The sequence below is a fragment of the Gymnoscopelus braueri genome, assembly GCF_963280865.1.
Source record: "Gymnoscopelus braueri genome assembly, chromosome: 2".
In the NCBI taxonomy this organism is placed as follows: domain Eukaryota; kingdom Metazoa; phylum Chordata; class Actinopteri; order Myctophiformes; family Myctophidae; genus Gymnoscopelus; species Gymnoscopelus braueri.
In genome coordinates, this window is record NC_137604.1 from 36873632 (window position 1) to 36897626 (window position 23995).

A 23995-nucleotide genomic window follows, 5' to 3' on the forward strand; every position below is an offset into this window, starting at 1 on the left:
CTGAGCACCGACGGTCGGCTAGGTGACCAGAGAATCCATTTAAACCAGAGGATTCTAGGCTAGCCAGTCGCAGGCCATACTGGATTTGGCTTCGGCCACATAAAAGATCAGATGATGGAGGGTGATGGGCTAAAGAGGAGAAAGAGAAGAAGATAATGGGGCAAAGAAAAAAGAGGGAAATAAATTAAGTATTTTATAGTAGATGCCAGGAAGGTGGGAGAATATATAGGCAACGGCATATCCTTAAATTTGCACATTTGCATTTAAATATATGAATGTCACTCCAGTCCAAAACATTTAAAAGGAAACTTACATTCACAAACAACACCCGCATCTTCACCGTGACCACAGTTGTGTGAACCAAACCCTCGATGTCTACAGTCTGTTATAGATGTCTCATTTCCTAAACAGATCACATCGTCCAACCAAATCTGTCCTCTGCCCGGTCCAAAATATGCTGCAGATGTTGCTGAGACGGCCCTCCCACAGCCCAGTTGTCTACACACCACCTGGGCATCATTCAGGTCCCAGGCATCATCACACACCGTACCCCACTGTCCACCATGGTAGATCTCTACTCTGCCAGAACAGGAGCTGTTCCCTCCATTCACCAGACGAATCCCACCTTCAACAGCTGTGATGTTGTCAGGTATCGGTATTGTGCTGACATTCACTTGTACGGTGGAATAAGTCGAGGGGCTTGGTATTGCTGTACTATTGGCCACTGTCTGAACTGAGGAAAGAAAGGCTCTGTGAATCTACAAGTGTGTAAAGGCTCTGTTGGCACCAAATATACTAGGAGTGTCCCACTGATACATTTGTTGTACACAGTTACCATAATTAGCTTAACTCCATCTAGTAATGAAATTCTTTACTGTGTTGCAGCACGGTAATTGTATCTCACATATTTGTTGAGTATAAAAAATTGAACTTGGACACATTTTCATTGCGTACAGTATTTGGTGTATGGTTGTGCAAATTTTGTTTCATTTTGAGAGGTTTAAATTTGTGCACACAAATAAGATAATATTCTCCAGTTATATTATTACATGAGCAGATTTAATTCAGTGTATATTGTATATCCATTTACCTTCACAGATGACACCAGCATCTTCCGTGTGACGGCAGTTGTGTGAACCAAACCCTTGATGTCTACAGTCTGTTATAGATGTCTCATTTCCTGAGCAGACCACATCATCCAACCAGATCTGTCCTCTGCCCTGTCCAAAATATGCTGCAGATGTTTCTGACATGGCCCTACCACAGCCCAGCTGTCTACACACCACCTGGGCATCTCTCAGGTCCCAGCTATCGTCACACACTGTCCCCCACTGGCCACCATGGTAGATCTCTACTCTGCCAGAACAGGGGTTGTCAGAGAAACCATTCACCAGTCTCACTGGAGAACCAGCTGAGAGAGAGAATAAAAACATAGAATGTAGTGTTAATAGGTGGAGATTATGGCACAATCAAACAACACTGCACAGTGTGCAGGGTAACTTGTATACATTGAGGTCAATGCAATTCTAACAAATGGTAAAACACGGAGGAACACAGCAGTTCATAATGCTATATGTATTCATATTTACCTTCACAGACAACACCAGCATCTTCTTGGTGACCACAGTTGTGGGATCCCAACCCTGGATGGCTGCACTCTGAGAGCTTTGATTCACTGCCTGCACAGCGGACATCATCCAACCAGATGGGCCCACTGCCCTGTCCAAAACCTGCACTGTGTGGTGCTGACAGAACCCTGCCACAGCCCAGCTGTCTACACACCACCTGGGCATCATTCAGGTCCCAGGCATCATCACACACCGTCCCCCACTGTCCACGGAAATAGATCTCCACTCTGCCAGAACAGGAGCTGTTCCCTCCATCCACCAGACGAATCCCACCTTCAACAGCTGTGATGTTGTCTGGTATCGGTGTTGTGCTGACATTCACTTGTACCGTGGAATAAGTCGATGGTCTTGGTATTGCTGTACTGTTGGCCACTGGCTGAACTGAGTAAAAAAAGGCTCTGTGAATCTACAAGTGCGTAAACTTTAAAGGCTCCGTCGGCACCAAATATACTAGGACTGTCCCACTGATATATTTGTTGTACAGTTACCATATTAGCTCAACTCCATTTGGTAATGAAATTCTTTACTGTGTTGGAGGACAGTTATTTTATCTCACATCATTTGTACAAACTTTCATTTAACTCCATTGAGTATAAAAAAAATAGCATGGACTAATTTTCATTGCATACAGTATTTGGTGTATCGTTATGCAAAATGTGCTTCATTTTGAGAGGTTTAAATTCATGCACACAAATAAAATAATATTCTCCAGTTATGAGTATATTTCATTCACTGTGTATTGTATATGCATTTACCTTCACAGATAACACCAGCGTCTTCCGTGTGACGGCAGTTGTGTGAACCAAACCCTCGATGTCTACAGTCTGTTATAGATGTCTCATTTCCTGAACAGACCACATCATCCAACCAGATCTGTCCTCTGCCCTGTCCAAAATATGCTGCAGATGTTGCTGACACGGCCCTACCACAGCCCAGCTGTCTACACACCACCTGGGCATCATTCAGGTCCCAGGCATCATCACACACCGTACCCCACTGTCCACGGAAATAGATCTCCACTCTGCCAGAACAGGAGCTGTTCCCTCCATTCACCAGACGAATCCCACCTTCAACAGCTGTGATGTTGTCAGGTATCGGTATTGTGCTGACATTCACTTGTACGGTGGAATAAGTCGAGGGGCTTGGTATTGCTGTACTATTGGCCACTGTCTGAACTGAGGAAAGAAAGGCTCTGTGAATCTACAAGTGTGTAAAGGCTCTGTTGGCACCAAATATACTAGGAGTGTCCCACTGATACATTTGTTGTACACAGTTACCATAATTAGCTTAACTCCATCTAGTAATGAAATTCTTTACTGTGTTGCAGCACAGTAATTGTATCTCACATATTTGTTGAGTATAAAAAATGTAACTTGGACACATTTTCATTGCGTACAGTATTTGGTGTATGGTTGTGCAAAATTTGTTTAATTTTGAGAGGTTTAAATTTGTGCACACAAATAAGATAATATTCTCCAGTTATATTATTACATGAGCAGATTTAATTCAGTGTATATTGTATATCCATTTACCTTCACAGATGACACCAGCATCTTCCGTGTGACGGCAGTTGTGTGAACCAAACCCTTGATGTCTACAGTCTGTTATAGATGTCTCATTTCCTGAACAGACCACATCATCCAACCAGATCTGTCCTCTGCCCTGTCCAAAATATGCTGCAGATGTTTCTGACATGGCCCTACCACAGCCCAGCTGTCTACACACCACCTGGGCATCTCTCAGGTCCCAGATATCGTCACACACTGTCCCCCACTGGCCACCATGGTAGATCTCTACTCTGCCAGAACAGGGGTTGTCAGAGAAACCATTCACCAGTCTCACTGGAGAACCAGCTGAGAGAGAGAGAGAGAGAGAGAGAGAGAGAGAGAGAGAGAGAGAGAGAGAGAGAGAGAGAGAGGGAGAGAAAACATAGAATGTAGTGTTGTTAATAGGTGGTGATTATGGCACAATCAAACAACCCTGCACAGTGTGCAGGGACAACACATTCATTGAGGTCCATGCAATTCTAACAAATGGTAAAACACAGAGGAACACAGCCATTCATAATGCTATATGTATTCATATTTACCTTCACAGACAACACCAGCATCTTCTTGGTGACCACAGTTGTGGGATCCCAACCCTGGATGGCTGCACTCTGAGAGCTTTGATTCACTGCCTGCACAGCGGACATCATCCAACCAGATGGGCCCACTGCCCTGTCCGAAACCTGCACTGTGTGGTGCTGACAGAACCCTGCCACAGCCCAGCTGTCTACACACCACCTGGGCATCATTCAGGTCCCAGGCATCATCACACACCGCCCCCCACTGTCCACGGAAATAGATCTCCACTCTGCCAGAACAGGAGCTGTTCCCTCCATTCACCAGACGAATCCCACCTTCAACAGCTGTGATGTTGTCTGGTATCAGTGTTGTGCTGACATTCACTTGTATGGTGGAATAAGTCGATGGTCTTGGTAATGCTGTGCTGTTGGCCACTGGCTGAACTGAGTAAAAAAAGGCTCTGTGAATCTACAAGTTTGTAAAGGCTCCGGTGGCACCAAATATACTAAGATTGTCCCACTGATACATTTGTTGTACACTGTTACCATATTAGCTAAACTCCATCTAGTAATGACATTCTTTCTGTGTTGCAGCACAGTAATTTTATTTTATATTTGTACAGACTTTCATCTCTAACTCCATTGAGTATACATTTTTTTACATGGACACATTTTCATTACGTACAGTATTTGGTGTATGGTTATGCAAAATTTGCTTCATTTTGAGAGGTTTAAATTGGTGCACACAAATAAGATAATATTCTCCAGTTATATTATTACATGAGTAGATTTAATTCACTGTGTATTGTATATGCATTTACCTTCACAGATGACACCAGCATCTTCCGTGTGACGGCAGTTGTGTGAACCAAACCCTCGATGTCTACAGTCTGTTATAGATGTCTCATTTCCTGAACAGACCACATCATCCAACCAGATCTGTCCTCTGCCCTGTCCAAAATATGCTGCAGATGTTGCTGACACGGCCCTACCACAGCCCAGCTGTCTACACACCACCTGGGCATCATTCAGGTCCCAGGCATCATCACACACCGTCCCCCACTGTCCACGGAAATAGATCTCCACTCTGCCAGAACAGGAGCTGTTCCCTCCATTCACCAGACGAATCCCACCTTCAACAGCTGTGATGTTGTCAGGTATTGATACTTGTCCGGTGGTATAAACACCATCTGATTCTGTCTCTGATATTTCCATGTAAGTGGTCATTGGAATGATAGCACTGGACTCTGTCATTGGAAGGATGGCACTCGACTCTGCTATTGGAGTGATGGCACTGGACTCTGGAGGACCAGAGGTCTCAAGTGTTGTAGAGTTCATGGAATTAACGGAAGATCTTTCTGTTAAAAGTGGAAACAACAGTCAAGTCTTCAAAACCACCAAACAAGCTTTATTGTCAAGTCAAGTCACCTTTATTTATATACATAGCACACTTAAAAACAACACAAGTTTATCCAAAGTGCTTTCCAATCAAGATTTATTATAATATGTATTTATATACAGTCTATATTTCTAAACAATTTTACAATAACACTTTACCTGCACAGTAGGCTAAGTCACATCTTATTGGATCTACAAGCTTGTAGACATAGTAGTTTCCATAGCAGTTCTTGACATGGATGGGTTTTGAGTCAAATGAGCAACAGTTGGTACCCCAGTGACCACAGACATTGCGCCTTACAATTCCATCTGCCAGTCCAGGATGAGACTGTGTTATCCATAGAGGAGTATGCGTTCCACACAGATCTACTTCCACACACGTCTCTGGTATCTGAGCATTGCTTTGTCCAAGGAACAGGCGATACCATCCTTGCCAGTTGACATGATGGTCACAGTGTTTCCTGCCACTTCCGTTGTATTCAGTCGCTCTCCAGGCATCATTCAGTGCTGTGTAGTGCTCACAGGGATCTGCACAGTGGGAGATCCCATTGAGACGGATACAGTCCTGGCCTAATGCACAATTCATGTGGCCACATGAGAAATGAATAGTTCTGGAATTGACACTGGAGTACTGCCTGAATCTGGTACTGGAAGGAGGCACGAGGCACTCAAAGGAGCCAGGCGTGTTCACACAGATGTGAGGTTGGGTGCAAGGTGGATCATGAAGGGAGCACTCATCAGTATCCACACAGCCTTTCTCTGGTGACCATTCATAGCCTTGGTAACAGCAGGAAGAATCACGGCAGAGCGTTACATCGTAACAGGTGAAGCCATCACCTACGAAGCCATCTTTACAGACACAGGAGACTGATTGGCTGAAAAAGGTGTCGCCTCTCTCTGTTTTGATAGGAGACTCCAGACATCTAGCTTGGTCATGGCATGCCTCACAGCTGAGCACAGCTGTACCTGAGAAAAGAATGGTTTCATTCAACGCATGCAGCACTTCATTTGGGCAGTTGTGATGTAAAACAGTGAAAACATAATACCTGTCCTGAACATAAGTAAGGTGCTAATATTTGGATCATGAGTCGTTAACCATTCAGCGCATACAAGTAATGAATATGATGACTTCACTATAAGAGCTTGAGCTTTATTGAAAAACCCGATATTCATGAATAATTCATGACATACAAAAAGTTATTGGCAATATTTAAGTATAATTACTGATTATATAATAACATTTTCTCTTACATTTTTATCATGATCACTTATCATTAATAATGTACAGTATTCAGTATTAATTAAACATTACTATTAAGTATGATATCTACTATATATCTCTTTTGTCATTTGTCAAGAGACAGAAAAGCAAGAGTAGAGATAATACATGGCACAAGTCATGAGACAGACCTGAAACCATAAGTTACATCAGTAGGGTAACTCATCTAAAATGTGAGCCTCATATCTATCCTAATATGAAAACTTTAGAGGCAGTTTACCTGGGCTGTTTCCAGTAACAGTCTGTATGAACAGGACTAAAAGAACACCTGACATTCTCACCATGGAAACCATCCTGGAGATCTGACACAAACCCTCTGAAAATATACAAATAATATATTTTTAGACAGATTACAGCAATATAAAGAAAACTAACATATCTGGTTCAATGCAAATGTAGAAAACTATCATTACAAAATATGCCCCAACATATGAAAATCACACCTTAAAGCCATAAAATGCAGAACATCATTCACAGTCTCTTCTTACCTGGCAGAGGTTGTGTTAGAGATGCAGCCTGGAGGTGAGCATTTATAATACTGTTGGTGTCATAGGGACCATGCCACGTGACTAAAATATTTTAAAGAGCATGATGCCAAAGATTGTGAATAATTAACTTACTCATCCTTAGCGGATGAAATTGGCAAACAAAAATGACATATATTTCAATACACCCTGAGTCAATATGTCTAATGCTGCCACAGTCAATGCAAGACCAATGTCTTTTTGAAGAGCCAAACCCTGTTCAAACCTTTCAATACAGTAGTTTGCACAGTCTGGCCCCTTTTGTTACAACATGTGACAGCTAACGTTCACTGCTTTTTTCCTGATGTTACTTTGTTTCAGTTCAATGATAAATAACAGAGGTTGTCTTGTTAATAATTCAATTATAGGCCTTTATTGGCCTGTGTGTGGACATTCCCCATGTCACCCCATGTCTTTGCAGCCTTTCTCTGCTTCATGTTTAACTTTCAGGCATTTACAAAGGGCAAATAGCTATTGTACTAAGCTTTCCTTTAAATTAATAGAGGGTGAAAAAACTGGACGGTTGAGCAATTTGGATCAATTGTCCTGTTGAGCACAATGTCACAAACCTGGACATAAGGTTGCGCTTCATCAGCTGACCAATTTCTTTCTTGACGGATGTGATTTGATGACTTTGAATGCCTGCCACTACTAATCATGATTTATTGAGAACATTGAGTTCCTTCCTGTAATTGTGGCGCATTTTCCATTAGGTCCCAAACTTAAACTTCCTTATTTGTATTTTAGTGGTATAGTACAAGTGTATTGACATAACACATTCACCTAAGACTGAAAGGCTGTACTGGAATGGGGAATGTCTTTTGCAAACTTTTATTATCAAAAAGGTACCCTCTAATGCAATTCAAACACTGTAGTCAAACATAACCTGAGGTGATATAAAGTAGGTGAGGTGATAAGCAGCCCAATCGCATTTAAAGCGTTAATCTCACACACAGCAATGTCCTGTTAATTTAACTCTGTCTAGAAATGTATAAATATAAATACATTATGTGGAACGAGGGGAGGGGGGGGTGCGTGCATTATTGGAATATTTCATGTGATATTTTAGTTGATTTCTAAAAAAGCCAATACAATTTTTATAAAAACTATTTTTATTTGAAGAAACATGTATGTCTGTCATGTGAAATAATCTTTTGTATCTTATAAAGTACGCAATACATTTCTTAGAAATATTTTTTATTCCCTTTGAAATGAAGGGACTCCCAGATGATATGTAATTAAATACCCACAATTACATAATGAAGTGAATCACAACATGGAGAAACAATTGAGCATCTTGTTAGTTCAAGCATTCTAGGACATGTACAGTAGTCAAGCTCCTAGCTCATATAGTCAGCTGAGCTCAGTGGAGCAACTATCCATGTCAGCTGATTCACTCAAGTAAACTAAAAGAGCATTTTTCTTTCAAGTGGGATAATGGAGGTAAACGACAGTGTTATTGGACATGATCAATCACAATATAATATTTCACCCTTGATTTTGCTTTTACATGGTTATATATTAGGAATATTAGGAAAATAGGAATATTTTGAGGCTACTTGCATCATTGGGCAGCTGATTCAGCTAAAGTCATAAGACACCACCACTTCAAACTGATCCACTGTGACATTCATGAAGTGAAGTAGTGTGAGAATTACAGGAGAGCAGGAGGTCATCTGGTCACACATGTTGAGAATGCAGTGAATCAAGACATCTCTGTAGTCTCCCTAGAACAGGAAGAGCAGAGCAGAGAAAACAAAACCAGTTTCCCGCACTTGTGCAAATAGATGATGTCTTTGGGGATGTGGGTTAAGGGTGCATTTCAAAATCTGGCCCTTGGTCACAGACTGAGGTCACACATGCTTAAACTTTTTACTTTGGAACGTTTTGTAATTTTTGAGATATTTAACTTTTAAAACTTAAGCTATAAAACTTTGACACCGCCCTATTCCTTCATACTTTCACCTATAGAAACTCAATCCACAATTCAAAAATTGCACCTTACTGTGGACATGCATGCTCGCGATTTTTACTTTGAAATTATAACTAGTTTTTGAAATATTTATAAGTTGTAAAGTCAAGCTTTTTTCTTTTCACCTGTTTGCAGTTACTTCAACATGATAGCTCTACATAAAAATGTAGAGCTATCTTTGGACATGTGGTATTTTCAGCTCAGTGAACGCATTAAAAGAACACTCGACTCAACTTTTTGCTCATCAACATGTATGGTTCTCATAATCAGTGGTAGCAAGTAACAAAGAACATTTACATGACATGATGAGTAATTTCCCCCAAATAATGAATGAATGAATGAATGAATTAATTAATAATTAAAAGGTACTTGGCTCATGCGTTTCACAAAAAAAGTTAAAATTACAATCACACAATCTCTCTCTCTCTGTATCACAAACACACACAAACACAGAGATTAGCTGCGCACAGATGCACAGGAGCAAAAGTCAGGCCTGTCAGCCTGGCAAAGAACAATATCTTGGGTGCAAAGTTGACAGGATGGTGCTAGAGGAAAGGCCATGGGGTCACTAAAATGTTTAGGATTCGTCAGACCCTGACCCCGCCCCCCCAAAAAAAGAAGAAAAAAGCAACAAAAAGAAAGTTTATGAAAACTGTTTAGTAACAAACAGATCACTTACACAATTTCCATTTTGCACATTAAGCTGACACTAGCAGCAATACAATCTCTACATTAAAACAAATAAAAAACATCATTAATTGTTGTACAATTGTTGCAAATTAGCGTTATGTGTTTAACAACATAATTGCATGTAAAATGCATGTAATTCCTTATCCATGTTGAATTCACCGCTGGTAAGCTAGTCAAGATGTTCTGTTGGTCTTCCGGAAAAAGTTCTTGTGATAGATAGGGACATGACGAATCAGGGTCGTGTTTCTCGCGCAAAAGGGTCACGTGATATGGGTGTGAGAAATCATGGAAGGGCAGGCCATGGAAGGGCAGGCCATGTCATGACGGATAAGACCCAATCAGGAAGCAAACGTGTGTCTGTGTACACCGTTCACTACAATCCATTGCCGGCCTTTTCAAAACAAAACAGGTTCAGCAGTGTTTTCAAATGTCTCTGTTTCACGACTTCAAAAAGAGAGTTGTGTGGATGCTAGGTGCAAATGTAGCAAAAGTTAGGTTTTCAAACAAAAACATCTTAGTGTGGATGTAGCCTCAGTATTATTCCCTCCTGTCCTTTATAGATCCAGTTCCTACTCTTTCTCAGTCTGAAGACACTAAATACTTCAATAAAAAAAAGTTAATATTAAAAAATTGAGCATATTCTCATTTGTTAAAAAAACTTAAGTTTGCATCTATACACTATTCACGCTTTAAAATTAGATTATATAATCAGAAAATTAAGACTTTGACAAAGGGACAAAAGAAGATAGAAACTGACATTTTGGTCCGAATTTGTTGTGCTATTAGAATGTGTAATGTAATAAATCAACAATTATTTCAACATCGTGGCAGATGCAAAACTGAAAACAGTGTTGTACATCTATATTGTTGTTATTGTCATTCCTGTTGAACACCACTGTGTTCTGATTGGCCTAGATACACAAACTGGCGTCAATTGGTCTGTTGGTTAGTGTATAATGGTGCTGAGGGGGTTGTCTAAATGGCTCTGCAGTGCTGCCTCCACATTGTCTGCATGCCGGAGATCTGGTAGATCTGCTGCAAGCAGAATCTCCAGAACAGAAGGCTGAGAAAAGAGAGAAAAGACAAACGGATAGATATGACAGTCAGAACTACAGAGAGAGGCTCATGTTGGCAATAACATCATTATATTTTCCAATTAGCTCAAAGGAATAATTGTAGATTGATGTTCCTCAACTGATACATTGCATGTCCTACTTTAACTGGAATACAGAAAAGTAAGGACCGGTAGCTGTACCTGCAGCCTGGAGAAGACCATGCTTGCTCCCCGTAGTTTGAACTGTTTCAGCAGGTCTCTGAGTTCGTTAACCACTGTGTAATCTATGGTACTGACATGATGGCAGTCTAGGACAACTGACCGTGGTGGAGAGGCTGGAGGAGAGAGAGAGAGAGAGAGAGAGAGAGAGAGAGAGAGAGAGAGAGAGAGAGAGAGAGAGAGAGAGAGAGAGAGAGAGAGGGAGAGCACTTAAAGAGAGACAAATAAGAGGAGGACCAGGAAGAACTATTCTGTTTTTTTTTTTACATTGCTTTGCCACACTCTTGGCTTGTGTAGACGACCACATGCCTCCTCCAATACACATGGCAGTCACCAAACATTTATTTTCAATTTCACCTGACAGTAAGACATTTTCAAGGCAACTCACTTCCAGAGGAAAGGCACACTCAACTCAAAGGGCAGTCTAGAAATATGGTCTCTTGAGGATAAACTGGGTGCCGATTCTTGACAAGTACTATACAATAAAGGAATTATGCACACTTTCTAATGAAGTTTTTAGAGGAAGGCCCACGTGCCGAAACGTGAAGGTTTCTCCAGATTGACTACTGCTGCTGATCTTAATTAAAGACTCCTAAAAACTTCTTAAGAGAGTGCGGATAATTCCTTTATTGTATAGCAAGACATTTTCTCCAGGACAGTTCCTCTCACCGCTGAACAGACGTAAAAACCAACCAGTAGGAGTCACTGGTGCAGTGACCAGGACAACCCCCCTGCCAGCTTCTGACCTGTGATCACGGCCAATAGACTCCTGTTCCTGTTCATTTTCTTATCATTTCGTTTGATTGGTTCTGCAGATTTTAACCGGAAACACATGTGAAGGAAGCTATAAGAAACTGAACTGGAACAGGATGTCACTTTCTGGAAACCCAGTACTACAGCTATGCACAGAGCCTATTCTGTTTTGTGTTTGTGCCGGAGGCATTGGTGCATATTGAACCAAAGCCTCTGTCATGGTGAGCGAGTGTTTTACCTCTACTCCACCGTTTTGTCTTTTGTATTTGTTCCGTGTCTGAGAGCAAGGCACCAAATATGCATATCCATCTATATCTATTGCATGTGAACATATACTTGGCCAAAAAACGAATTCATTGATTAATTAATTAATTGATCACATGGCTTTGGCCTACTATGAAATACATTTCTGTAGTTCCAGATTTCCACCACACAATGGCAGTCAGCTCACATAAATGGTGCACATCATAGAAGAGTTGGTCTTTGTGGGTTTGTCATTAACTGGAGTGTCATCGAAATAATATGGCATAGCAATGTCTCCACGTTTCCAACATGTACCCCAATAGGACTACAGCACATCATTACCTTGTAGAGCCTGGGTGTGGATGACATGACTGAGGTACTCTGTGGCAGGAAAACTGAGTCCACTGCCCAGCTCCATTAACAACACATCATGATCAGAAACCTGTAAACAATATGTACACACTGTTAAAGAGTTGGATACATAGACAAATGCAAATGCACACATATACAGTAAACTCATATGAATGTGCACATGGCACATGCATGCAGAAACTACCCTCTAATTATAGAGTGCAGTAGATAGGCAGCCCTGGTTCTTGTTTAAATAGTTGGTAACAGTAGGTGTCTCAGCTGAATAGACAATGTTATGCAAAACATCATTTCATTTTAGACATTTAACTGGCTTTTAGGGCTGAACAATATGACTTGAAAACAAAATCAAGATCATTTCATACTTTCCCTCGATTACGATTAATGATTATTTTAAAAAGTGAAAATAGCCGATCTACTTTATTATTAGAATTGTTTAGTGTCGATTAGTTTAATATATAAAACAATATTCGTTTTTTAAACCTGCATCTCGTTTAACCGATTAACCTACACGAGCAAGATTAAAGTGGCACTATGTAACTTTTTTAATGAATAAAATGTAATTTTGTCCAATCTGTATGGTAGAGTATGTTAATACAGTATAACTTATACAATTGGGGGGGTTGAATTTTGTCTCCATGCTCTTCTATTGAGACATTTACATCGTGTCAAAGGTCATGTCTCACCTAGACACAGGATCTGACACGAATTATGACATGATGGTCAAGATTCAATATATCCCCTGAGCAAGCAGGCAGGCTCTATTAACTAAATGGTAAAAATGTCAGCACTTGCGCAGGAAATCTGGGTTCAAATCCAGGGTAGAAGAGGAAAGTTACATAGTGCAGCTTTAAGTCATTAATTGGTTCAATATATTTTCTGTTAAATGCTCAGCCCTACTGTATAGTCTTTTGGGGCTTTATATTTAAAAGCACGTCGACCAACTTCTTTACTGATTTTGGTGGGGATAATGAAGCAAGGATACTCTGTATGCCTTATGTTGTATGGTGGGGCGGCAGTGGCTCAGGGGTAGAGTGAACTGGAAACCGCAAGGTTCCCAGTTCGATCCCGCGCTGGGGGGCTCCCCCAGAGTTAGTGACAAAGTGTCCTTGAGCAAGATCCTGAACCCCTAATTGCTCCCGATGAGCAGGTTGGTGCCTTGCATGGTTTCCTCCGCCATCGGTGTATGAATGTGTGTGTGAATGGGTGAATGTAATGCACAATCTATGTATAGCGCTTTGAATAAAAGCGCTATACAAATACACCATTTACCATTTACCATGGTGAGCTGTAGGGCCGTAAAAATTGTTTTAGATAGTGAGGGTAGTTAAAGTATATGCATTTAAAAACAAATAGCAGCCAGTCTGCTAGTGTCTTCTAGATTTGGGTGTTAACCAGTTAAGCGACTCATACATAACACAGTGGTGGGTTCTATATGGACACCTCAAGATAAATCCCATAAATCTGCAGGATGTAAAGGAAATAAATCTGCAAAGATGTTGTAAATTACATTAAGTGGATAGAGATTTGTTTCAGAGGTATTTTGATAAGCAATGTCAAAAATGGTAATATTAACTGTGAGATCATTCTTTTTCTGACCTGAAGGGTGAAACAGTTGATTCTGCACAACATAAGTAATGTCCTCTCATTTAAATGAGAGGATCAAGCCAGTTCATCCACTTTTTCAAGTGGTGTGCCATCTACAAATGTAATGGGTAAAAGTAATGAAGTTGGTCTCATGGCAAAAAGCATACTAAAGGACTTCCTATTCAGTAACAGCGTGTTAAGATAGAACCATCTTTGAACTGAATCAAAGTCAGCCTGTAGTGTACACTGAATTTGAGAGACATCAGACTTAGAGGAATCTATGACTGTGTGGTCGGCATATAATTGAATGTGTCAATCAGAGCAAATTGTGGGCAGATCATTAATAAAAATGAGAACAGCAGAGCCCCCAGGGAAGAACCATAATCATCAAATCTGATCGGTTACCCTGATACGAGACACACTGGGTCTAAGGTGGAGATATGAGTTAAACCAAAGTATGGATTGTCTTGAGAGACCAATGAAGACGCTGCATTTTCACCACAAACAATAACGTCTGAGAGGAGAAATGCAATTTAGTGTCTAAAGGATGCTACTTTCCATAGCATTTACACTAACCTGTGGGCACAATACCTGTTGCCATGGCAGCCAGTCTTTACCTGTCACTGGCTATCTTATCCAGCGTACTGTGTGCAGTGTGAATGATGAGTGTGCAGGGTGAGTCTTGTGGACATGTGTGTGAAGAGCATGCAAATCCCAAGTAACCCAACCTATTTAACATTACGTTCCACCACCTTTAACTTGGGCCTGGCTATGTTGTAGAGCAGCATCACTCCAGATACAGCCACCCCTCCTATGATCCCGTACTGCATCTCCCAGAGGCAAAACAGTAATGTCACAAAGAAAGGCAGCAGGTCCAGCTCTGTCGAACACATTAAACACACAACTTCTGTTTAATGATATGCAAAGCAACACAAGCATAAAATATAATACAAATAAAACAATTTATGTACTGCTGTTCTAGTAAACTGTACAGGGACAGTAAAGAGAGGGGCATGTGCAAAATACAAGGTCCTGGGTCAGTAAAAACAGGCATGTTGTGATACACGCACCAACTGTCTGCATGAGTGAAGAGGGCATTTCAAAAACGAAACCATTATAAAAGCACACACACACACTTACTGCGTATTCTCCACATCTTGGCTGCTACATGGTAATCCGCCAAAGGGGCTACAGCACAGATAATGACAGCTGCCAAACAAGCTTTTGGGATGTAGTAGAAGGCTGGCATAAGGAACGCCAAGGAAAGCAACACTATCACACCTGAGAAAGAGAGAGAGAGAGAGAGAGAGACAGACAGAGAGAGAGAGATAGAGATAGAGATAGAGATAGAGAGAGAGAGAGAGAGAGAGAGAGAGAGAGAGAGAGAGAGAGAGAGAGAGAGAGAGAGAGAGAGAGAGAGGCCTTGTCATTCTACCACTCTAATAAGGCAGTGCAATTATTGGACATGTCAGAGATCTCTGCCTCCCAGTACCAATATGTCTGGTGACATCTAAATATTGATAGCCAGTAAGACTGCATGGTCGTCAAGGCTAGGTCAAGTGCTACAGACTATGGTGGAGTCTGAAGAGGTGAGTCTTCAGATTACGGCGGATCCTTCAGTTCCTTCAAACTCTTCTCTAGATGCATTATATAATATACAACCCCCAACACAGTATTCTAGTAAGTTTATGTCAATCTTTTATGCTTTTAAATGCCTTCTGTGTCTTTCAATGCCCTTTTTATGCCTTATATTAAAGCTTATTGCAATACAAATAAACTTGCCCTGCCCTGCCTTGGTGGGACGGAAAAACCCTGAGGACTGGAGTTGAGAACAACTGCATGAATCAATATGAATAATCTAAATTGTCACTAAGGTGTAGGTATTGTGACTTACTAGCGACGATCCCGCCAGCTGGAGTGCACACACCAGTTTGAGAATTTACAGCTGTCCTGAATGAAAAAATTACACATGATTAACACACTGTGACTGTCTAGAATTTTGCACGCACGCGCACACACACACACACACACACACACACACACACACACACACACACACACACACACACACACACACACACACACACACACACACACACACACACACACACACACACACACACACACACACACACACACACACACACACACACACACACACACACACACGCACTACCTTCCAAAGCTGCCAGTGACTGGGTAGGCTGACACGAAGGAGCCCATGATGTTTGTCAAACCAATGGCAAACAGCTCCTGGTTGGCATCAATCCTATAATCATTCTGACTGGCTAAGAACAAGACCAGAAGCCAAGGTCAGTCAATCAGCAATGAATCGTAACCGCAATTCAATATTTTTCTTAAGTACTTTTGTATAGGGAAAACATTTCCATTTACAAACAGAGTATAAAGGTTGGACACAGATATAACAGTGGTTAAGACACATTTTCACATGCTGGTCTATGCTAGTCCTGCTAGAGTCTGGTGTCTCCCTCTACGAATTTCTGCTGACCTGTCTCAGTAAAGAAAACTATACAAAAGTGGAATAAACCACATTATATTCTCCTTAATAAAAAACATGAGGCTTTGTTTAACCTGATTGTTAATAGTTGAGGCCCAAATACATTAAGCTGGCAAACAACAGTGGGGGTCCCTTGTGGCTTGCATTGACAATAATCCCTTCAAAAAACATCAGCTGGACAGTGGCTGTTAATGTTTAAGAACATGGTATTTAACAAATGAAAATATGAGTAGGCCATGTCTCCTCCCACCTCCAACCCACACATCTCCTGCTGCAAAATCCAACTGTACACTGATTGGATTGAACTTGACCTACTGTAGGCGACAGCCAGTTCCTGACTACAGTCTAATATACACACAGTACACACCTATATACTGTAGCAGACGACCCGCAACACACAGGACCCCCGCTGCCATCAAAAATGGTAGTACGAGAGAGACCCAAGCCACATGCTCTGTTAGATTCATTGTAAAATATGACCCAAATATAAGCGTAGGGCCAAACTTTGACCGTGCGCTGTGACCCTGACCTTTGACTTACAGATAATAGAGAGAGAGAGAGAGAGAAAAAAAGACATCTGTGAAGTTTGATCCAATCGGATCGGATTTAAACTGCACAGGTGTAATACTCACCAAAGGCTTTAGCAATGGCGATGCTCTCCAACAGACCCATAAAGGGAATGACAGCCAGCCCGCCCCCAAAACCCTGCCCCAATAGAGAAGCAGAGTGGAAGAGAGAGAGAGAGAGAGAGAGAGAGAGAGAGAGACAACGAGAGACAGCGAGAGACAGACAGACAGACAGACAGACAGACAGACAGACAGACAGACAGACAGACAGACAGACAGACAGACAGACAGACAGACAGACAGACAGAGAGGACAAAGGGATTGGTTGTTCAGTTGTCATGCTCAGAGAAAAGTGTTATTATGATAGCACTGCCGTCTACTGCTTACCTCTACAATCTCTCCAAAGGAGATGACGGTGCCGTTTTGCGTCGTGTCCGTAGTGGGTGGGGGCTTGAACGGGGGTAGGCCCTTGGTGGTTTTCCCATTGATGGTGAAGATGTGGGAACCATATGCATCCCATGAGAACGCCACTAAGGATGCAGCTACCACCACCAGAGCGTTGCGCACTGCGCATGACAGGAGACAAGATAAAGAAAAGGAAGATTATATTTAACCACATGAACCCTATGTGGTCCCTATTCTGGGCATGTCATAATTGGTGTTAACAGGCGAACATTTCGCAAAAATAGCAGATCTAGCTCACAATGTGCAGTGTTGCGATGGGTTGTGTGCTTGTAGATCTGCAATTTTTGTCAAAGAGATTTGGGGAAGAGGAAAAAAGGAGAGGGCTAAGTACAGACCCCAACTAACCAGTAGCAATGCCCACCACCATGTTCCTGGCAACTCTGGAGGAGGTGGGGGAGTCCTCAGCGGGAGGTCCTAGCCTCTTCTTCATCAACATTAACATGACCAGCAGAGCAAGACACAGCAGCCCCAGGACCACGTCTCCTATCCTAGCCTCAGGGAGCTTGTAGAACGTGTAGTAAACCTGCAGATAGAACTGCTGGGGAATACCTTTGAGACCCAGTATGTTCTGGACACAGAAATGACACACTCAACATCAACTAACAGTACGCATTTTTTCTTTATTGAGACAAACTGTGAGCATGCCGACAGGGAAACACCATATAATAATGATAATAATAATAATAATAATAATAATAATAATAATAATAATAATAATAATAATAATAATAATAATAATAATAATAAATAATCATGCTTCTACAAAAACACAACATTTTTGTGTGCATGTGAGTGTGTTTGTGTGAGTGTGCGTATCTGTCCTTCGCGCATATCGAGAACTGCCCAACCGATCGAATTCAAACTCGACGTGCAGAGGACCTGAGGCAGTGCGGTGCCCGGTATGAAGTCAGTCGGATCGGCAGTTGTCCAGAAACGCCGATCCGACCTATGGTATATTCCCATATATAGGCATATATGGAGATCCGGTTGCAAATAGCAAATTTACAACACGTCGCAACAGTGCAGAATGTTCACCAATAATGACATGCTCACAATCGGAACGCAAGGTTCAAGTGGTTAACTGGGCGCAATAAAAACAATGGGACACAGTCTGGATTATATGCTGCTCACTTCCAGGAATCCAGACCATCCATCTGAACTTTGTTCACAGAACATCTGACTCCCTGCAGGCTAAGTGTTATTATGAAGACCTTAAGTAGTCCCAACTGTTCTCTTGTGTATCACATGCTTCCTTTCAAATGGTCTGGGAGTGTCCAGAGATTTCAGAATTATTTTCGAGCATGGTTGCTTCCAAACTCTAATTATTTTTTATCGGTTATCATTCCATCATTCCCACCTGTGTTCATTTCAAATGATGTATCCCAGTTACATCTGAGATGATCTACACATATATAGAAACAAATATGTCTACATCTTACATTTTGTTTTTATTTTATTTAATTGTCTGAGATCTGTGATTTGTATTTGTGAAACTTAGAAACAATTGATAAAAAAATAGACCTTCAGAAAACCGACCTTCATTCACAGCATTGCTGAATAATGGAGGCTGTCAGACAGCAACACATGCCGTGTTTAAAAACAACTCCCTCACCACACTAAAATCTTGGACGTTGTTCAAGTTCTTCTTAAGCCACAGAGCAGATGCGGACAGAACGTCAACCCAACTTGGCAGAATCAGTGTCCGTCAACAAGAAGCCAACCATGGGCAACCATGTGTTTACGATCAACAAGAACGACCAGAACGAATCGTATTGGGGAGTGGCGCTGCGTGAATTAACACAGGAATGACCCTGGCAGCATATGAACGGTCCAGGTGTTTTACCTGTTAAGTACTAGACTACTACTACTGCATTTTTCAACCACAGCTAATGAGACAAGACATCAGACCTGGGCACGACAGGCCTGTTCAGGAATCCAGCTTTGGTTACGGGTGATAATCTATAAAGAGCACCTTAACATAATTACAAAGTGCTAAACAAGGCAACAACAAGTACAAGCTATAAGTATTAACTTAAATTTTTTTTCTTTGTTAATATTATGTATTTCTTGGATATTATTTTGTTCCGTTGCTACTGTATGAGAAGTGTATTTATGATGTACTGGAAACCATTAATAGTGTGATGCCCAGAATTCTAATTGTGTGGTGTCAGGGATGGTGTCAAGGATGGTTGCACTTCCTCCCATTCAAGTGGAGAAAGGATAGTTTGTTTGTTGTACTGAAATACAATATCAAAGGGAATATTTTATGATTTTTTAACGTTTCAAACGACAAAGAGGTTTTCACTCAAAGAGCAATAAAAGGAGGCACGTATAACTTTCTCTTAAATGGGAATGACATGACCTAAAAACCTACCTCTGTGTGTGTGTGTGTGTGTGTGTGTGTGTGTGTGTGTGTGTGTGTGTGTGTGTGTGTGTGTGTGTGTGTGTGTGTGTGTGTGTGTGTGTGTGTGTGTGTGTGTGTGTGTGTGTGTGTGTGTGTGTGTGTGTGTGTGCGTGCGTGCGTGCGTGCGTGCGTGCGTGCGTGCGTGCGTGCGTGCGTGCGTGTGCGTGTGTGCGCGGGCGTGTGTGTGTGTCCCACCTTGACCTGGCCAAAGCCGATCGTTATAGCAGCAGCACAGGTGAAGCCTTTTATAACAGGATAAGAGATAAAGTCCAACAGGAACCCTGCAGGGTAAAACCACAAACATTAGATTCCATACCATGATCTGAGCTGCAATCCAATCACACACTGGTCTCATCTTACTACTTTAGTTATCATGTTCAGGACATAATGGCTAACAATTACAAAGAAAAAGTCGGAGTCATCACATTTCACATTAATCACAAGACATGACATGACAAGACAAGACAAGACAAGACAAGACAACAAGACCTATATTGATCCCGGGAGGGTGGTCTCAATTGATGTAACCTTTTGGACAAAACAGGTAGCTAATAATGCAAGGGTCCTCCTAACTACAGTAGGTACCAATGTGACAGAAAACTTCCTTGAAAATGAGACAGAACCACTGTATTAGATAGTCTCCTCCCGACCAAACTGACAGGCTAACTTCTTGCTTCCACACAAACAATAAAGTGTCTGTAATCATGTATCTCGATCCTTACCTAACCTCAGCAAGGCCAGAGCTGCCTGAATAGCTCCACAGAGCAGACTGAGGAGGACAGCTTGGTTGGGGTGTCCCCCCACAACTGAGAAACACAGGAGGGACATGATGGCAGTAGGACCCAGGTGTATGTCCTTGGAGGTCCCCAGGAGAGTATAGATGAAACCTCCCATAAAGGCAGAGTAGAGGCCATACTGTGGAAAGTCATATTAATTGGACACAAATTAATGTCGTTCTTGACTCAGTAAAATGTCATATCATTGTGTTCAAGTTTTGTCTGCAAATAAAAAGACTAAATGTTAGAAGAGAGGGATGTAGCAGGAAGCAGGCCAAGATGGACAAGCATTCATTGCTTAGTCTGGATAATGTGGACAAAATCAACTGTGACCAAACACCCTGATATCGATATACTACTGGTACTTTCATCACAAAACATTTACACAAATGACATTTTTGAAAATGTAATAATCATCAGTAATGCCTAAATAATAACGGATAAAAGCAAATAATAGAACAGCTAGACCAGTCAGATAAGTTTAGAATATTACATCACTTTACTGTAATGCAGCCTTTAAAACCAGGAAAAGATAAAACTTGTGCCATATCATGATATTACAATATTGATAATACCACTATAATGCCCAGCCTCAACTATAACCACACAGTCGACCCACGTGTGTACACATATAACCTTTATTTACATAAATGATTAGCCAACCAGCCAACGCCCTACTCAGAGGGTTTGTGTGCATTCATTTATTTTATACGTTATGACATGGAATCAAAAGTGTTCAAGAGACACCCTCAGTCACCAGAGCAGCACACAAGCACACAAACAACAGAACTCAAACCAGCCCCCAACTCACTTGCACAGGAAGTCCTGCCACTTCAGCATAAGCCAGGGCTTGTGGGACAGTGGTCAACCCCACCGTGATGCCCGCAATGAGGTCCATCCGTAGCCAGCTCAGGTTGTACCTCGGCAGCCATGACAGGATGGGCAGCCAAGCCTTCACTGTGCTGTAGGAGCAGAGGGTCTTCATCTGGTCCTGGGCCGGGACACCTCCCAACAGGGGCATGGTGTCTGTCATACTGGGAAGAGGAGGGGTGAGACGAAAATCGGAAATGTAAATAAAATAATCAGTGATGAAATAATCAATAGTCTCTGGAGATGATTGTACATTGAAATCAATACAGCTGGTGCATGAACGGTGAAGGCAAAGGGCATTTTCTATACATCATGCCTAAAATTGCTGAACACTCAAAGACACTTACCCACCAAAGATGACGAGCGGACGTTTGTCCTTTCGTTTAAGTCATTAATCAGCTCATAGCAGTTGACATGTTGAGTTGATTAGATTCCTCTAGCTTCTATTTCCTTCAGAAGAATCCTCTTCTCCTCAGGTTGGACACATAAGCAGGGAGGCACCATGTGAGTGTGTGTGTTTAAACCTGACTGGTTTGACCAGTTTTATGAGTGAAGTATCCAGCACATGACAATCATTGGTTCTCATGTCTTCATATCCATGCAGTCAACTTTGACCTCTGTAATGAAACAAAGAGTTCATCGTTATACACCACTTCATTATAATACAGGTGTAGCAAATCGTCTGATAGTCCAATACTCTCAAATTCGATAAAGATATGGAAAAGCATTATAACCTATATGGGCAGGAAGAATATGTCCTCATACCTGACACCACTCATAGGTAATAGACAGTTTGCCCCTGGAGTTAGGAGTGCCGTTTTCCGGTCTTGGTATGATAGAGGTATTAGAGTTATAGGAGACCTGTTTGATGCCAATGGTGTTCTTATGTCGTTCGATATGGTTAAGAACTCATTCGGAGTACCTCGGAGGTTCCTTTTTTGCTTATTTACAGGTTCGCCATGTTATCAATAATGACACTAAGTTTCCTTGAGACAAGCCTCTTCTTGGGCCTTTGGAGGACTCTATTATGCATTTTACTAGGAAGAAAGGTTTGATTTCTTACTTCTATGATCATTTTCAGAGCTTCAACACACAAAATATAGATTGTGGTGGGAAGATGGGAGGAGGACTTACAAACTGAGTACGACAAGAAATGTTGGGATGACTGCATTAAATCTTCTCAAACTACCTTTATAAGCAATAGATTCAAAGAGATGCAGTATAGGATACTACATAGACAGCATAGGACACCTCAAATCCTAAACAAAATTGTTCCCGGTAGGTCCCCGTTGTGTATCAAATGCAAAACTGAGGTTGGTACTTATATACACTGTTTCTGGGAGTGTTCCAAGATTTCCAAATTCTGGTCTTGTGTAGCAAAATAATTGAGTTCAATTTTTCAGTCTAAGATCTGTAAAGATCCTGGGCAATTTTTATTAGGGCTGCCATCTAAATTTGGAGTTTTAGACCCTAGAAGAGCTAAGTTTCTTGATAAGCTCCTCTGTGTGGCCCGAAAATGCATTTTGTTCAACTGGATTCACGAGAAACCTCCATCAGTGACTCAGTGGTATAGAGAAATATAGAGTACTCCCAATGGAAAGACTCAGTGCTAAAATAAAAGGGAAGGAAAATAACTATAGTCTTGTCACTGTAATATGCTGCTTGCCCTCCCTTTATTTGTTATTATTTTGTGTTTTGTTTTTTGTGTTTTTGTTTGCTCTCTTTGTATTGTATGTCTTTTAATTTATTTTATTCCAGTTACATTTATGACACAACTTTCTGTGAAAAAAGAAAAAGTCAATAAAGTTATTACAAAAAAATAATAATACAGGTGTAGCAGTAACTTCAAAACAGAGCCTGTTGTGACAAAGACCTGTTTCTGTCAAATAAAACAGGGTATGGCTCTATGTTTATAATCACATGACATTTTGGCTAAAGGTCAGTGCATTGCACTGTTGCACAGCTCTTCCAGACCAAGTTTACCTCACACAATCCAGGGTTAAAAACTGCTGTCACAGCTCTTTTTACACTGAAAAATGAATGAAATAAAATGCAACAAACATTTACACGAATGAAGACCAAATTAATAGGATAGAATAGAGTGTATAGAATAATAAAAATCGTTAATTTTACCCAGACAGATTCCTCTCTTGAAACTATTTTTTCACTTCTGCTGTGGTGGATTTGTCAATCAAACACTGTCACTTCCAGAGTTAAAAACAGCTGTCACAGCTCTTTGTATCTACTTTGACAAGTAGAACACTGAATATTGAATGAAATAAAATGCAACAAACATTTACACGAATGAAGACCAAATTAATAGGATGATAGAATAGAACAGAATAAAATAGACCAGAACAGTATATAGAAATCGTTCATCTTACCCAGACAGATTCCCCCTCTTGAAACTATTTTTTTCACTTCTGCTGTGGTGGATTTGTCAATCTAACACTGTCAGTCACTTCCTTCACTTGATGAAACCACTTCCCCAGAAAATCACGCAGATTCATCACATTGCAGACAGAAAAGAAAAGAATGACTCCTTACCACAATCTGTGACACAGTAGTAGACCATCAGTAAACACTGTAGTTCACCAGTTCACGTGACCACTGTC

The 23995-nt window shown here is 41.2% G+C and overlaps 2 protein-coding genes across 2 annotated transcripts; both read right to left on the minus strand.

The window, feature by feature from the left end:
• Nucleotides 1–54: 54 nt before the first annotated feature.
• On the minus strand, nucleotides 55–6663 carry LOC308095436 (scavenger receptor cysteine-rich domain-containing protein DMBT1-like; the record flags this gene model as incomplete). The annotated part of the gene is made up of 10 exons (XM_080442496.1): nucleotides 55–129; nucleotides 417–634; nucleotides 1091–1411; nucleotides 1590–1922; nucleotides 2384–2704; nucleotides 3161–3481; nucleotides 3718–4050; nucleotides 4515–4994; nucleotides 5740–6057; nucleotides 6591–6663. The coding sequence occupies 10 exons, from the start codon at nucleotides 6661–6663 to the stop codon at nucleotides 55–57; spliced, it is 2793 nt and encodes a 930-aa protein (XP_080298622.1).
• A 2840-nt stretch (nucleotides 6664–9503) lies between these two features.
• slc26a11 (solute carrier family 26 member 11) lies at nucleotides 9504–23899 on the minus strand. The gene is made up of 16 exons (XM_080448907.1): nucleotides 23765–23899; nucleotides 23514–23642; nucleotides 21728–21997; nucleotides 21322–21544; nucleotides 20457–20649; nucleotides 19930–20015; nucleotides 17676–17898; nucleotides 17253–17431; nucleotides 16932–17004; nucleotides 15958–16069; nucleotides 15676–15731; nucleotides 14922–15062; nucleotides 14534–14661; nucleotides 12168–12267; nucleotides 10812–10945; nucleotides 9504–10619 (listed from the first exon to the last, which is right to left on the minus strand). Exons 4-16 carry the CDS (start codon nucleotides 21541–21543, stop codon nucleotides 10503–10505), a joined length of 1764 nt encoding a protein of 587 aa, XP_080305033.1. The 5' UTR covers nucleotide 21544; nucleotides 21728–21997; nucleotides 23514–23642; nucleotides 23765–23899; the 3' UTR covers nucleotides 9504–10502.
• Between the last annotated feature and the right edge of the window lie 96 nt (nucleotides 23900–23995).

Coding starts and splice junctions, on each gene's coding strand:
- slc26a11 (XM_080448907.1), bottom strand. CDS start 21,543: ATGACAGACACCATGCCCCTGTTGGGAGGTGTCCCGGCCCAGGACCAG. Junction 15,732..15,957: donor GTCACTGGCAGCTTTGGAAG/GTAGTGCGTGTG, acceptor TTTTTCATTCAG/GACAGCTGTAAATTCTCAAA. Junction 15,063..15,675: donor AGCTGGCGGGATCGTCGCTA/GTAAGTCACAAT, acceptor TCTCTTTCTCAG/GTGTGATAGTGTTGCTTTCC.